This window comes from Zootoca vivipara, chromosome 5, assembly GCF_965207765.1.
Source record: "Zootoca vivipara chromosome 5, rZooViv2.hap1.1, whole genome shotgun sequence".
Classification (NCBI taxonomy): domain Eukaryota; kingdom Metazoa; phylum Chordata; class Lepidosauria; order Squamata; family Lacertidae; genus Zootoca; species Zootoca vivipara.
The window spans coordinates 79811255-79827753 of NC_142588.1; the positions used below are offsets into that span (position 1 = coordinate 79811255).

The following is a 16499-nucleotide window of genomic DNA, read 5'->3' on the forward strand; positions in this document are numbered from 1 at the left end:
TTTGGGAACCTGCTTTCTTCATATAATTTGCAAAAAACCAAAACAAAAACCTATAGAATGTATATGTATTCACATTGGTCCAGAAATAATGTTTTATGGGTAAGAACTCATAAGTGAGCACATTCCCCTTTCCCACACAAGTAATATGCTTCTTTTTTATGTCATATTCAGGAAAAAAAATGTGAAATCTCGTTTGATGCTTATCTCAGCAGCTGGGGAAAAAAATGGATGAAAGACGAAAACATCTCAGTGATTGTAGGGGAAAGATCGGGACTATTATGGACTTTGAGTGACGATTTGGATTTTAGAATAAAGACGGCAGCAGACAGTTGCAAGGAATCCCCAATTTTTGAAGCATGGGAACTCAAAAAAAATTATATGATTTGGCATAACATTCAGTTTAATTGATATGTATTTGTATAATTCGAAATAATGGATGTGATATAATTGTGTTTTAATTGGAAAATTAATAAAAATAGATTATAAAAAACAGAATAGCACAGTGATTTGCATGTTGCATTAGGACCAGGTAAACTAGGATTCTAGTCCCCAATCAGCAAAGCAGCTCAGTGCTCTAGTCTCTAACTCTCAGACTCATCCACTTTATGGGGTTTCTGCAAAGGTAACATGGGTGATAACCACACAGGATGCCTTGAGCACCTTGAAGAAAGGCAGGACATAAATACATTTAGAAAACTGGTGTGATGTTCCTTCTGCCCTGGTATGACCTTTAATCAAGGTTTACAAAACTCCCTTCTCAACCTGGTTTCAAACTCTAGTTAAAAATCACTCTGTTTAGCAAGAGTGTCACTGTGGATATAACACAATATTATGATTAATGCTGAACAGAGTAAGGTAGAGGAATCTGCACTAAGAAAAAATGGGGGGAAATGTGTGCTTGAGACCATGGGCTGCTCCCTATTTTTAAGCAATCAGTGATGGACTCTTACAATCCTACCATGAGGCCAACATGTAATAAGATCATTTTCCTATAAAGTGGCTTGTTCATATTTGGTGTATAATTTTACGCAGGCTGCTTCCCAATCCCAATTTAGAAAGGCAAATTCAGAGACTGAAATGGTCTCCAACTGTGCAGTCCAAGCCCAAATAAGAACCATTTACTGTGTGTTATATAATTCATCCCCCCCCCAACTTCCATTACTATGGTAACTTACAGTGTGGCTATATTTTATGTGATTTACTCCCTAATATACATGAAAAGTAAAGTGGGTTGATGAAATGTGGACTTCAAGAAGTCGAAAAAGAAAGAATCATCACAGGCATCCCCGTCCATTAGCGTTACATAGAAACTAGGTTCCCCCCAAAATCCAAAATCTTTAATCATAGCAAGAAAATACATTTTCACAAACTAATTAAACAGACTTGTCGGCAAGGGCAGCTGTTCTTTGCAATAACTAAAGATTCTCAGGTGTAAGGGAAATTAGCACCTGTTCTCATTTTAGTTCTTCAGCCTCCAGGAAGACATACTTCCTACCAGGCTCCCAGTAGGGATAACTCTTTCAAAAATGACATCCTTGATTTTGCCATCTCCACATGCTTTTGATTTGCTTGCTCAACTTAGAAAACTTTATTGAAGACGTTTCAGACTCTAGGCTGAATTCAGATTCGGGCTTTTTTTCTGGTTGGTTCCTTTTGCACTGCAATACCTGTTGCATTACAGAACGGTGGCTTCTGGATTGATATGCCACACCACACTAAATTATAAGCATTTGGAAAGAACTGCATGCCAGGATACCACCTCGAATTTTGTCACATGAAAATAGCGCCCGAAATTCCCATGATTTTTTGAGCTGGCGGGGTTGCCAATGGATTTTTTTTCCTGGAAACAACTGACATGGAAAACCGTGCTAAAACTCTGTTTGATTCCACTAGGCTTCCAGAAGTAGCTTTTATGTTGTGTGAAAGATTACATAAAATGCAGAAATGAGCAAGTAAGGAATAAAGTGTAAATAAAGTAAGGAAAGTGTAAATAAAGTAAGCAATAAAGCAGGGCCGTCTTAAGCACCTCTGGTGCCCTGGCGCCGTGGTGCGACGGATCCCTCCGGTGCGCCCCCCCGCCCCGTTTCCCAGCGCGATGGGCGGTCGGGCAGGTGCAGCGCGACTGCCGTGGGCGCTGCTGCGCGACGGGTGGGCGGGCTCAGCACGCAGCGCTACTGCCGAGGGTGCTGCTGTGCGGAAGAGCGGCTGGCGGGCAGGCGCAGCTGTGATGCGCCCCCCTGGCGGGCCGGCGCCATGGTGCCCTGCGCTACCCAGCCTGGCCGTAGGGCCAGCCCTGGAATAAAGTGTAGTCTAGTTTCCAAACTAAGAGACAATACCAAACTAAGAGACTATGAACAGAGATGTATTGGAAGGGATTATAGAGAAATCCCTGGTTTTGGCTTAACCAGAAATAATCTGCTGAACAAAGGTAAATCAAATCCATTGTTCTGCCCACTTCCTCTACCTACTTGTGACATTCAGCCCCCAGAAAAAGGTTTTCCATGGGGAGATATGGCTCTCAGGCTAAAAGCGCTCTCCACCATGGGCCTGTTGTAATTCTAGCTAAAGATATCTCCAAGTTCACAGAATCAACATTCAGAGAACAAATTTCAAGTTACTCCAAACTTATGCCACTCCTGTCGGGCCATTTGTCAGTCGCTGTGAGTTATACCATCAGATATAATAAGTCTATTAATATTTACATAGTTATTCGACTCCATTCATATATTCTGCTAGTGGCATGGGACCTGCTTCCCCAAGCCAAGATCACATTACAATAATAGCATGTGTATGAATAAAGGGCAAATTTCCCAACTGGTCAGACCTATTATGCTTACATATGGTATGCCAACTTCCCGATTCCTTTCAATCGCAGCTTTCAGGTCAGCAATGTCAGTGTAACCCCAGCGACAGATCTGGAACCCAAGATTCCAGTAGGCAGGCATTCGTGGGAGTCCTATCAGCTGCAAGTTTAAGATATGAAAAGAAGATAAAAGGTAGTTTTTGCATCACTGTATTTCTAAATGAAAGCAACGGTTTAGTGGAAGATGGGCAAAAAAAACCCCAGTCTGCCCAAATTTGGTAATGGGGGCTTTCCCCTTCCAAATATACTGTTGTCTTCAGATAATCTGTCCACCATTGATTCTTATACTGTTGTTTCGACTACAGGGGGGTGGGGAGCTGGGGTTGGAATGGGACTATTAGCAGTTTCAGCCAGAAGCAGTCTCCCTTAATTTGAACTACTGTTATACTATGGAGAAGGACATTAGATTTGAAAACATAAACAAGATAAAAGGAGAAGAAATCAAGGGAAGAGAAAAGGAGTGTATTGTAAAATCCAAAGACCACAGGAGTAGTTAATTTGAAAATCATTTACTGCATCCTGGAGTCTTTGGTTCATTGCTTCCTTTTGTATTCAAGGGCATAATTAAAGGCATTTATCGCACATGGGCATGTTCAGTTTGGGCTCAAAGAAAGGCAATATGCATAAAAATAATGATTAACACATTGTTTGACTAAAAGTAGGGATGCGGGTGGCACTGTGGGTTAAACCACAGAGCCTAGGGCTTGCCGATCAGAAGGTCAGTGGTTCGAATCCCCGCAACAGGGTGAGCTCCCATTGCTCGGTCCCTGCTCCTGCCCACCTAGCAGTTCGAAAGCACATCAGAGTGCAAGTAGATAAATAGGGACCGCTACAGTGGGAAGGTAAACGGCGTTTCCGTGTGCTGCTCTGGTTCGCCAGAAGTGGCTTTGTCATGTTGGCCACATGACCTGGAAGCTGTACTCTGACTCCCTCGGCCAATAACGCGAGATGAGTGCCGCAACCCCCAGAGTTGGTCACGACTGGACCTAATGGTCAGGGGTCCCTTTACCTTCACAAAAAGTAGCACTGCCCCTGCAAACTGCTTTTCACAGATATACAAACAGTTTATCATTGCTCAAGGTAAAATCTTGCATAACACAGAAGCATACCGAGAGATATTCTTGAACAACTTGCTCTGGAGTATTCCCCAAAAAGACATAGAAATCTAGAATCCCACCAATTGTTCTGTATGTAACAGCTGGAGCAGGTTGGAGAGCAAAATCTGCCAGGGGAAGAAAAATCATATTAAGGTTAGCTTTGTATATGAGCTAAACACAATGGCCTTCTCCTTTGCCATACTGGCAGAATCCATTTGCAAAGTGAGGGAGATGAGTAATGTCTTATTTCTGAATTGTTGGGTCACATCATGCGTGGGAATCACTTCACTATCAATCTGTGCCCTGCAGTTCTTAGTATTTAGAGTTCATGATTAACAGAAAGTAATCCATGAGTATAATCCACAACTGCATTACATTTTCACTATGTAAACCTGCTGGCCTATGAATGTTGTTGAACTCCAACTCCCTTCAGCCCCAGCCAATAATGTAGTCCAATAATATATGAATGACACAACATTGTGGAAGGATAATGTAAATAACTGGAGAGAGTTCATAAATGCTTGTGCTGGTTCAATACGGTAAAGACAAAGCAGGTTTCCCAGAGAGGCTGCTGGGAAATTCACGAGGGCATGTTAAAATAATACTTTATATTTTGAGCTTTTCCAACACTTTTGAAAAACTTCAGTCTTCTCTTCCCCTGAGGTATATTCTGTGAAATGAACTCCCCAGCTTCACCATGCAGGAATTTTGGACACAACGGTGAATCCAGTTTCAATATTTTTGAAGCTTGCCTTCTGCTCCTTCCAGTCTTCCTCTCTTAAGCCATTGCTTCCTTCATCCACCACTATGAGTTAACAACATAATTTCATTTGGCACAAAGTAATCCGAGATTTCTCAGAAGAGAGCTTTCTGAGGAAGAGAATTTTGCCTTCCCCGCACACCATTTTACCACCCACGTATGAAGAATTTGGGGAGGCCATTTTGCTTGCTCCTCAAATTTGTAAAACTTGAGCATTCTGAAACTTTTCTGGATTCCTTATCTGCCCACAAAATACTTGGGAGGACATCCTTGTCAAATTTATATAATCAGATGTCAAAGAAATAAACAACTATCGGACTTTTAGATGACATCTGAAGGCAGTCCTATTTAGGGAAGCTTTTAATATTTGTTGAATCATTGTATTTTAATAGCTGGAAGCTGCCCAAAGTGACTAGGGAAACGCAGCCAGATGGTCAGGGCATACAGTAAATTATTATTATTATTATTATTATTATTATTATTATTATTATTATTATTATACAACCACTTTGCTTTTCTTCAACGTATTCTGTATTTGTAGCAAATACAATGATTTATTGTTTTAATAAATCACAGATTTGATTTAAATCCAATGGCTATTTTTATATCTGATATTTTCCAGGTGATAAAAATCCTGAAATTGCTGCAATTGCTTTACTAATGATAGTCAAGAGTGTAATTTAAGAATGATAATTTCTAAGGTGTGAGAGGCATCTTTCCATATGTAAAATAACGCAGGAGAACGGGAAGCACGATGAGAAGCATAATCACATTCATAATCCTTACCCATGGCATTGCTGTTCATAAAGAATACACCAAAGGAATGTCCACTGCCATCTTCCAGGCATAAGAAGAAAGTCTGCGCACCGTACAGGTTGTGCATCTCCTTTGGGAGGGGGAAATAGCAATTTAAAATGTGCAGAGCCCATATGCATGTCACGAATCTTCAAAACCTCTTTCGAAATGCAGTTTGAAAGGCTTTATAAAATCTGCCCATCAAAGAATCAAAATGAGATGACTGAACTAAATTTCAATCCCTAGGATTCCCATCCCTAATACTGATCAGTATCGTTTATCTTGGTAATCCAGCATAAAATCTTGTTTTACTGTTTTCAGCAGAGGGACAAGCAGTTAACTAGACACAGATGTATTGGAATTTAGTCCAGGGCCAAATAAATGAAATTAAATGAGCTCATTTTTTTTTAACAAGTTGGCTTAATTCAGCTGTATTAAAGGTCATGGTTAAGTTGACCAGTAAATTTCCATTCAGGTGAAGGTTCCTTTTTAATGCCCCTGTTTATTTACAACCAGCTTTTTAAGAGCACATATAGGGAAAGTTCTACAAGCTCAATTTCTGCCGTTAAAGGCATGAGTGTGGGGTCAGTTGAAAGCTGTCAATTATAGATTAAGTTATGATTCTTATGCTCTTTTCTGATGAGGGGAAATCAGTTAATGGTTTTTTGGAGCCCCCATCATCTTGAAATTGGTCTACATGCAGAAGAACATTGGGGTTGTATCTAACACCATATTCCATTCCCAGAAGACTCTTTGGCCTTGTGAAGGATTTCATGAATGGAAGATAATTTTGGCAAATTCCTATTTTTCTTACACCAGTGGTTTCTAAACTCCTCCTCTCCCAATGGACCACTTGGGAGACCACTTAATTGTTTTGTTCTGTGAGAACTTGCTGTAGTTGGCAAATCATTGCTAATTCTGATCAGACAACTAAAATTGTGTTGTGGTTTTTCCTCTTGCAATGGGCATAAACCTCAGCATTCCAGAAGTCAAGAATTTTCTTTGGATAATTGGTAGCAATGTCAGGTCTGGGTAATTTATGTGTCTTAGGCAGTTTCTTAGAGAGGCAGTTTCAGTGATAAACACATAACAGTATGTTTGAGCAGAAACTGGCAGTTTCTTCACAATACATAGACATATGGCTCAGACAGAATGCCATATGAGGCGTTCAATCCTATTAAAATCATGAGTAAGAATTCTAGTCAAAATATTTCAGACGCATTTCCTTTCATGGGTAATATTGAAAGCTTAGACTTCACCTCAAAATAAGCAAGAGATTTGGATGCATTGCTAATAGTGCCCTTTAACAACTGTAACTTCTTTCCAATTATAGGAAGAAATGTTTTCACATTTCAAACGCATTTGCCCAGTTTGCATGTCTAGTTCGTCTTTCACCTCATAATAAAACATTTTATTTGTCCCTTACTCCAATAGGTGCAGCATCCCGAGTGAAAATGGGCCACGTTTTCCAGTTAAAATCATGCCGATACTGCCTGTGGATCTGTTCTCCGATACCATAAACATTCCAGCTTGGCAGTCCGATGGAGAGCTGCAGGAATTGGTCAGAATACACAAGTGGTCCTATACTGGTGTTGAACCTGTTTGAAGAGCGACAAGAACATAAGTGGAGCCTGGGACCTCATGGTAAAGTGTGGGTAAGAAATCTACCCAATAAATGAAGTGCCTAAATATTTTCAAAAGTAGGTCTATGTACAGTGGTACCTCGACAACCGAATGACTCGACTTCCGAAGGTTTCGACTTCCGAAGTTGACAACTCCGGAAGTCTTTTCGCCACGCGCAGGGTCGGTGCCTGCGCAGAAGCGCGAAATTGCGCTTTGCGCCTGCGCAGAACGGGCGCTTTGACAACCGAAGACTTCAACTTACGAAGACGGCCACGGAATGGATCATCTTCATAAATCAAGGTACCACTGTATATCCTATTAAGGGACCCAACAACTCTTCCCCTCTGAAACAAAAAATAAAGAATGTACAAGATGCCAGTGAGGTTCTTTAACTTGGGACTCTAGCAGCTGATCTCTAGCAATGCCTTAACTCCTATACCATCAGCACTCTGGGTCTTCTGGAAGTCCCACATCCTAAACCTTAAAGAAAAAAGTGCCCTCTAGGATGCAGTTCCAGCTTGAAAAGTATCAGCTGAAATTCCAGCTTGATAGTTAGCTGATTCCCCAAGCCAACAGGAACCTACCAGGTTCTATAGAGGCCTTGCCTCCACATCAGCTCACCAGTCTAAGCAACTGGCCTTAAGTGTGAGGACTCTGCCTGCTTTCCTACTTTCTCTGTTGAACTGCTGCCTCAGAGCATGGTCCCTGCTATCATTTGACCTTGCATCTACTTCCGGTCCCTCCAACCTTCTATTGCTACCTCAGATATTGATTTTCTGCTTGTTTTTTCCTCCCCTTTCATTTCTTTTACTCCACTTCTGACTGCTTCTCTGTCCCTTTTCTGCCTGATCTGGTAGCTGACCTCCTACCTGCCTGTGGTTCCATTTGTTTTCCTTCTGTTCCTTGCCTGCCCATGCCTGACAAAGAACCACACTTGCATAGCTGCCAAGTTATCCCTTTTTTAAAGGGATTTTCCCTTATGCTGAATAGGCTTCCTCGCGAGAAAAGTGAAAACTTGGCAGCTATGCACTTGCATCCTGAACGGTAATGCAAACGCCATGCACTACCAGACTGGCTGTGCAATGCCCTTGAAGGGCTTCCTTCACATTTCTACAAGGAATGATAATAAGTTACTAGTGTCTTTTGGACCAGGAGGAGAAGAAGAGGATGGGAAAACTCCTTCCCATCTGGATGTTATCCAGATGCGAAGCCGCTCACTTCCTTATATTCACTATTATAAGTTCAATATATTCCATGTTCCTGTAGGAATTGACATCTGTCTTGGAATATATTAAACTTATACCGTGTTTCTCCTAAAATAAGACGGTCCTCAAAAATAAGCCATGTCAGGCTTTTCGTTAGTAGAATAAATATAAGACATCCCCCGAAAATAAGCCGGGGGTGGGAGCCACTTGGCTGCAGGTGAAGCCCGGGATCTGCGTGGGCGACTGGGGGCGAACACCCTGAGCACTGCGGCGGTGGCGAAGAGGCGCCCGATCAGCCCGCTTCTCAGCTGATCGGGCGCCTCTTTGCTACCGCCGCAGCGCTCAGGGCGCTCGTCCCCAGTCGCCCACGCAGATCCCGGGCTTCTCCTGCAGCCGCAGCTGCCTCTCACCAGGCTCTTCGCGCTGCCGCTTCGGGGAGCACAGTGCAGCGCGAATAGCCTGGTGAGAGGCAGCTGCGGCTGCAGAAGAAGCCCGGGATCTGCGTGGGCGACTGGGGACGAGCGCCCTGAGCGCTGCGGCGGTAGCGAAGAGGCGCCCGATCAGCTGAGAAGCGGGCTGATCGGGCGCCTCTTCGCCACCGCCGCAGCGTTCAGGGCGTTCACCCCCAGTCGCCCACGCAGATCCCGGGCTTCACCTGCAGCCGCAGCTGCCTCTCACCAGGCTCTTCACGCTGCGCTGTGCTCCCCGAAGCGGCTCCCGTGCAGCCGCCTCTTGCCGCGGGGACCGTGCAGCCGCTTGGACTTGGATCGGATTTCACAGCGTGAGTAGGCACCGGGCGGGGCGTGAGTGTAGCTTTCGCGCATTTTCCAGCCCAAGTGCCGGCGGAGAACATTAGCTGCAAATGGACAAACGCCTCCTGGCGCCCTATCAGTCAGCCCCGTGTGCTGTGCGCGAGAGCTGAGGGCTGTTGCCTGCCGGCGGCGCGAGACCTTAGGGGAAAAGAACAGACAGCTCGGCTCGCTGTGCGCAAAGCGAGGGCGGTGGGTGGGAAGGGGAGAGATGTGTGGGGAGAACCCTTTCGCTGTTTGGAGCAAGAGGGGATGTATGGAGGTGTACTGCGGAAGAGGCAGCTGCTGTCGCCGCCTTTCCATACTCCTTTCTGTGCAAAGGGAGAGCGGGTTTCTTACAGCCGCCGCGTTTCTTTGGGCATTGCTTACGAGCGCCGAGAAAGAGCCCTGTGTCATCCTCAGCAGAGCAGAACAGACAGTGCTGGCTAAGAGAAAAATGACTCGCGGTGCCCTTGTTGCGCCCAAAGTTATTGCTCTTGTGAGTCTCTCCCCCCTCCGCAAAGACAGCAAAAAATAAAATAAAATAAGACATCCCCTGAAAATAAGCCGTGCTGTGTTTTTTGGGAGGAAAAATAAATATAAGACGTGTCTTATTTTAGGAGAAACACGGTAATAGTGAATATAAGGAAGTGAGCGGCTTCGCATCTGGATAACATCCAGATGGGAAGGAGTTTTCCCATCCTCTTCTTCTCCTCCTCCTCCTCAGCACCAAACTGAATGTGTCTCGCTCACTTGCTTATGTCATCTGTGAGAACTGTATCATCTCAAATTGCATGCAGAGGTGGGTTGAATACATGTGTTCCTCATATGAAAAATGGTCCCAAATCAAAAAAATATGCCATAACAGAAAGAGCAAACTTTCTCTTTCTTTGTCTGATGCGGAGGTCATTTTTACACACCCTCTGACATTTTGTTGATTTCTAACATCCCATAATTTATAAACTTTGAAATGGGTTCACATGATTAAACAAAGTATCTTCCGTCCATTTGCAGTAAGGACAAAAGAGAATAGCATCAGATGCGCACATGTGGAGAAAAGACAATGTGAAATGTGATATAGATCTAGCTTTCTCGGTCTAAAAAGGAAAGCAGCAATTCCCATTTCAAACCATGTCCAAATCTTTGATAAAGCTGCATATCAAACAAAAAAAACATGCACTTTAAAAAGATAGTGTTAAAGAGGCTAAAATCTCACAAAAGGTACTAGCCAGAAGAAATCTCTCAAACACGGAACTACTGCTATTTAATTCCTCTTGTAAGAAAATAGCTATAAGCTATTGTTCTCATGAATTCTCAATTGGACTGTGTAATCTGCTTCTGGCTTTTGTTAGCTATACAAAGCAGGTGTCTTGCACCTGCCTCCCAAATACATAGGATGCTTCCAAACTTTAAATTCCACAGCTCTATAGTCTAGGATTGTTTTCACTGCAATAGGTTGTGCTGAAGCCAGCTCCAAAGCTAGGAGAGGTAACTAATTAATTGTCTTTTGTTTTTCACAGTAATGATGACCTCAAAAGGGCACAGTTGTCCTTCAGCCCTATTTTTAATTTTTGCTGCTACATGAGAGGTTATCAAGAATGGAATATATATTTTCTCTTTCCCTGTTACCTATCCCCATAACTCAGAGTTTCCAGACTATAATTTTCTTAGGTTATTCAAATCAAATCAAAGTTTATTGCATTAGCCATATAGCCATAGCACATATAAAAGATCAACAGGCAACTGTCACACGACAACATAGAATACAACAAATACAACTATAACATTAAATATAAAATCCAGCTGAGTGCAACTGGTAAGGTAAAAGACAAAGCAAGGCGTGTCAACTGTGAGTATAACAGGGGTTTACATATGACTAGGGCTGGGCAAGTTAGCCAAAAAGGTGGCCCTGAGTTTCAGGGCCTGTAAAATGTAAATGGCCACATTGCATGAAACCAAGGGGTTGGCGTCCACCAATAGGTACTTCATGTGGTCGATGTCCCGTGTGATGGTCATCGGGATTAAACAGAGAAGCCTGAATCTAACTGAGGCATATAAAGGACAGTAAAAGAAAAAGTGTATTTGGTCCTCAATCTTTCTCTCATTGCATGCGCAGAGTCGAAGGTTTAATGGTGTGTTGGAAAAAATGCCATGTAAGAATGCTGTGGGGATGACGTGGAATCGAGCTAGAGTGAAGCTCCTTCTTAACGTGGGATTTGTCAGATCGCTCAGATAGTGGGCCAGAGATCTAACTGCCTTCACATTTTAGGTTATTATTGCACAGCGTTTGTCCAGCTGTTACAGAGGTTCCAGGCACCCAAACTCTGATTAGAACATCAGTTGTGAGGAAAATAAATTATTCCAACATTTGATCTCCAATGCATGTGCATAGGTTCTGATGTTTTAAAAATGTGTTAACATTTTACTGCCTTCTCTTGAACTGTTGGTTCCAAATGACTGAGCTACTCTTAAAATGATTTAATATTCGATAGTTTATAAATAATCATATATATTTAGTGGGAATAATAAATAAACTTTCCTGAATGACAGCTTGCCCACTAATTCTGACTGTCACCCAATGGTGGACTGCTAAATTTGCCACAGGGTGAAGTCTCAGTTCATGCAGAGCAATGGCAAGGTCTGACAGGTCCGATTAAGCATTCTTTGTGGACAGGATGTGGGCCCCAGAATAATTGCTCAGTCTAGAACATTTCCCAGAATCCTTTTCAACAAGCTGACTTCCCCTAGCTAATGTGCAGAGTTCACACAAGAGTTTTATCAATATGGAAAAATGTGGGAAAGGTTTCATTTATCTAGAAATATTGAGAACCACTGCCTTATTACATTCTTTTATGTTATGGTACTAATTTTATGGGGTAGTGGGGGGAGGCAGGCATGGAAGTGCTCTGACAATTAATGAACAGTTGATTGCGATGTTACTTGTACTAAAAATAAAAAAGGTGACTTACAGGACGTTGTTAGTGCTCAACCTGATCACACGGATGCTAAAAGGATTCTCTGTTATTTCAACTCTGTAGTTCGCATTTGTTGCTTTAGGTCCTCGAAAGGGTGAAACATTCGGATGGGGGACTTCATATCTCTTATTATCAGGATCTGTAATCTATTTTTTAAAAATGAGACAATTAAAACAAAGTTCATGGGCAACCCAGAATTAACTTCTACTTATTGAATACCATCTTCCCCTCATCACAATGCATTCCAAATCAGTGGTATGCATGCTACATGTTTAATGGACATAATTAATTGTGTTAGACTGCTTGTACAGTTAAACACTGTATTCATTAGCCAGCTCTTTGCAGCTGTAGTTAATGAGTCCATGCAAATTTCCTGATACACTGCGTGTTCTTCAGACTCATTCATTAAAAGCACATTTTTATCAATTTCATCCCATTAGCATAAACTGAAAGGAAATAATTGTTTTTTTTCTGACCAACACGTTTACACTAACCAATTTTTTTAAAAGGTGTGTTTCAATCTGTCTGCGATAAAATCGAAAGAGGTAGGAGACTTTCATACTCCACTTCCGCTACCTCAAACCTTTACAATGATGACTCTCAATCAGCTTATAGAATGACAGAATTGTAGAGTTGGAAGGGACCCTAAGGGTCATTTGTCCAACCCCCTGAAATTTGGGTGACATGCATGACCAGACCTGTCAATATTTGGGGGGAGGGGGGAGTTGTACAAGGGGATACTGCTCCACTGGGATTGAAACAAGCAGGGTGCTGTTTTGTTTTTTACAAAGTATCAGTCTTGGCAAACCCTTGAAGAACAAGAGGCATGAAACCAAACAAGCAACAATCTAACCAACTTCTTTGTGAGAAAGGAACACACTCTCATTTTTCAGTATGGGGAAGTTTCACTAGTTAACATTTTGTCTGCCAGGCATTTTAATATTGAATGCCTATGTGTGGCCTAATTTCTAATCTTGGCCACACCTGCAGTATACATTTAAAGCAGAATCATACCACTTTAAGCAGTTGTGGCTTCCCTCAAAAAAATTCCTGGGAAGTGTAGTTTGTTAAGGGGGATGAGAGTTTTTAGGAGACCCCTATTCCCCTCCCAGAACTGCAATTCTCAGAGTGGTTTAACAAGCAATCCATCTGCCCAGGAAACTCTGGGAAATGTAGCTGCATTGGTGCAGATCTCCAGGGTTGCAGAAGAGGAACTGTCTCATCCTAAGTAGAGATGCTGGGGATTGAACCTGGGACCTTCTGGATACAAAACAAATGCTATACCACTGAGCTATGGGCCTTCTCCTATCTTGAACTCTCCTCCATTGAAGATACTTGGGCAGTCTAAGGATTAGCTACTCACTGCTGGAGATGCTCATCTAATCACTGCTTTTGTCGCCACCAGGAAATCTCAGCACTCTGCAACCTTGCTAAGATTTACCCCAATTTCCAAATATTTGTGTTTATATTGATATTCGTTTCCAAATACCACATGCCAGATTTGGAAACCTGACAATATGCGATTTTCAATGACAACTTTTGAAGTGAATATTTGGAAATTATCGGGAAATTTGACAGTGACAATGTGAACCAGCATGCCCACAGTTTTCTGATATAAATCTGACAGGTCCTGTTGAAGCATATATTCATGTAAAATGATCTTCAATATGTCTTAAGTTTTAAACAGCTTAGGAAGGTTACTTTCGGTCTGTTTAAGACATAATATTCTATGATGTGTGCTTCCTTTAGTAATAAAATCACAGTCTACTTTGAGGGATTCTCTAAACCAGGCATAGGCAACCTTGGCTCTCCAGATGTTTTGGAACTACAACTCCCATGATCTCTGACCACTGGCCCTGTTAGCTAGGGATCATGGGAGTTGTAGTTCCAAAACATCTGGAGAGCCAAGGTTGCCTATGCCTGCCCTAAACCCTCAAAAAGATTTATTTACAAAACGTGCAACCAACGTTCTCATTTACTTTACTTTTCTTTTAAGGTAAAGGTAAAGGACCCCTAGATGGTTAAGTCCAGTGAAAGGCAACATTGGGGTGCAGCACTCATCTCGCTTTTCAGGCCGAGGGAGCTGGTGTTTGTCCACAAACAGCTTTCCAGGTCATGTGGCCAGCATGAATAAATCGCTACTGTCACACGGAGGACTGTGACGAATGCCAGAGTGCACAGAAATGCCATTTACCTTCCCACTGCAGCAGTACCTATTTATCTACTTGCACTGGTATGCTTTCAAACTGCTAGGTTGGCAGGAGCAGGGACAGAGCAACGGGAGCTCACCCCGTCATGGGGATTCGAACCCCTGACCTTCTGATTGGCAAGCCCAGGAGGCTCAGTAGTTTAGACCACAGCGCCACCCACATCCTTTTATCACATATGTGTATGGTGGAGCTGTAGTGTGAAATGCCTTTGATCAATATGCAACCCAATTCTGAGTGTGACCCGTCAGTTGGACTATTGCTTTAAAAAGAATCTACCTTGAACCGGAAGCGGTTTGCGGTCTGATATTCTCCGGTCAGGACAAGCCTTTCAATATCGTTTCCGAACAAGGATGGTGCAGGCAATCTTGTCAGTGTAGCTTCAAATCCTTATCAAGAAAAAAAGAAGTGATAAACAGAGGAGTGTTGCTTCCAATATTGTCTAAACCTATGTAGCACAGGAGTCAACAACTAACAGCTTTTGAGCCAAATGCATCACCAGGATACCTACCCACAAGCAAAAGAGAAACATGGAAGTAGCAAGTGAGACAATGGATTTGTTGATAGACAATTTGGGTCAATCCCATTGTCTTCTGCAAGGGGCCATTTGGAGAGGAAAAAACCAAGTCATGGCTGTAGTGTATTTAAGTGCTTAACTTCACAGTTCTAGTATCCTTTTTTATTTTGTATTTTTGCTAACAACCATGTGTTGGAGAAGAAATTCTTTGGAAAGACTTTCAACCTCAGTCTGTACTTTGCATATCAAACAGGTGATCAGCCTAGTTGTGCTGGTCTCCATACTATTTAATGTAAGTGTTCTTCTTATTCCTGAAGTACAACCTTCTTCTGCCTACCTGTTTCTGTGTCTGTCTGGCCTCCTTCTACTTGGTATCCATGGCTGTTGGAAAAGTAGCACCAGGGTATGCTTGTTTCATTCTCAGGGCTCCAGCAGCAGCCGCGGAGCGTGCATATGTCCTACATTATAAAGAGAGGGAAATGGCATTACTTCAGAAGCAGCAATACTCTCTAAATTCGTTTTCTGGACAATGGCATAAGTCCGCAGGACTCATTTATGTCATTGCTCTGCAAATGCTGATGCCAGCAGATTAAATTGTCATCTTCTGCAATTTTGGCATGATCCATAAATGGAAAGAAAGCTTCCATTCTGTGACAGAGGCAGCAATCCTATGCATAGGAAGCTGGTGTAAAGCAATCTGGTGCAAGTTAAGCCAGCGTAAAGTTGCACCAGATCCAAACCACATTGAGTGGCAGTGATTAAGCTGGCAGAGACAGAAACCCTGGATCCCAAGGAGTCCTCTTATCACATCATTCAGGAACACAAGAGCTGTAGCATTCTTGAGATAGTCAGGAAACTCATTTCATTGCTCTGGATTAATTCTGAAGCAGACTTGGGCAGGTCCACTGATCATTAAGTGGAAGTGAAATGACTGAACACTTCAGAAAAGTTCAAATTTAAGCCCTATTATGCAGACTGAATAGTTATGCAAATACCTCTGCTCATCTTCCAGTTGCAAGAGCCAATTCTAAACTTTCTGACATTCACCTTTTATATAACCAAGGGGGAGAATTGTACATGTTCAAACACATCTTTTTCCATTCTGCAGACATTTATGTGCCAACAACAACAACAAAACACAATGGTCACAGGATGAAGTGCTCACTACTTCATTTCTATCACATTCATTCAGTAAGGACCTCTCTTCCCACACCAATTCGTAAAAGAGGACTTTAAAGCATTCAGACAATTGCCATATCAATCAAGAATCAACTGTGAAGCAACCTTTGGATGTTATCCCATAATCTCTGTGATTCATCTTACAGTACATTGTAAACTAATGAATTTATATAGAAGCTCTTAATCACCAACACACATTTGCCTTCACAGAAAGGCTAGTTTCTTATCACAAGGAAATTGCCCGTTAACAAGAGAAATATTTGGAAGCAGAAATGTTTGTGCCCACTTCTGAAGCTCTTAACCCAACCTCCACCCTGGTCTTCCAACAAGCAACTTAAATTGAATTGATGCTTTTGAATTATGCTGCTGGAGGAGACTCTATACACCAGCATATCTGCCTTCTGCTTGTAGAGTCCCTGCAGGGCACTGTCACATCCCTCTATCACAGTACTCGCCGGGCCCTGGTAGCCTGTTCTGCTGCAACGTTATC

General features: G+C 42.5%; 1 protein-coding gene across 3 annotated transcripts in view; it reads right to left on the reverse strand.

Annotated features, from left to right (window-relative positions):
• Positions 1 to 16499, reverse strand: part of SI (sucrase-isomaltase) — a 149130-nt gene that overhangs the window by 86205 nt on the left and 46426 nt on the right. For all 3 annotated transcript variants that reach the window (XM_060274411.2, XM_088669160.1, XM_035132460.3), the window contains 7 exons: positions 15168 to 15288; positions 14593 to 14702; positions 12101 to 12252; positions 6942 to 7113; positions 5507 to 5606; positions 3973 to 4085; positions 2838 to 2963 (listed from right to left, as the gene is read on the reverse strand). In XM_060274411.2, the coding sequence (XP_060130394.2) occupies positions 2838 to 2963; positions 3973 to 4085; positions 5507 to 5606; positions 6942 to 7113; positions 12101 to 12252; positions 14593 to 14702; positions 15168 to 15288 (894 nt within the window). The remainder of the gene's footprint in view (positions 1 to 2837; positions 2964 to 3972; positions 4086 to 5506; positions 5607 to 6941; positions 7114 to 12100; positions 12253 to 14592; positions 14703 to 15167; positions 15289 to 16499) is intronic.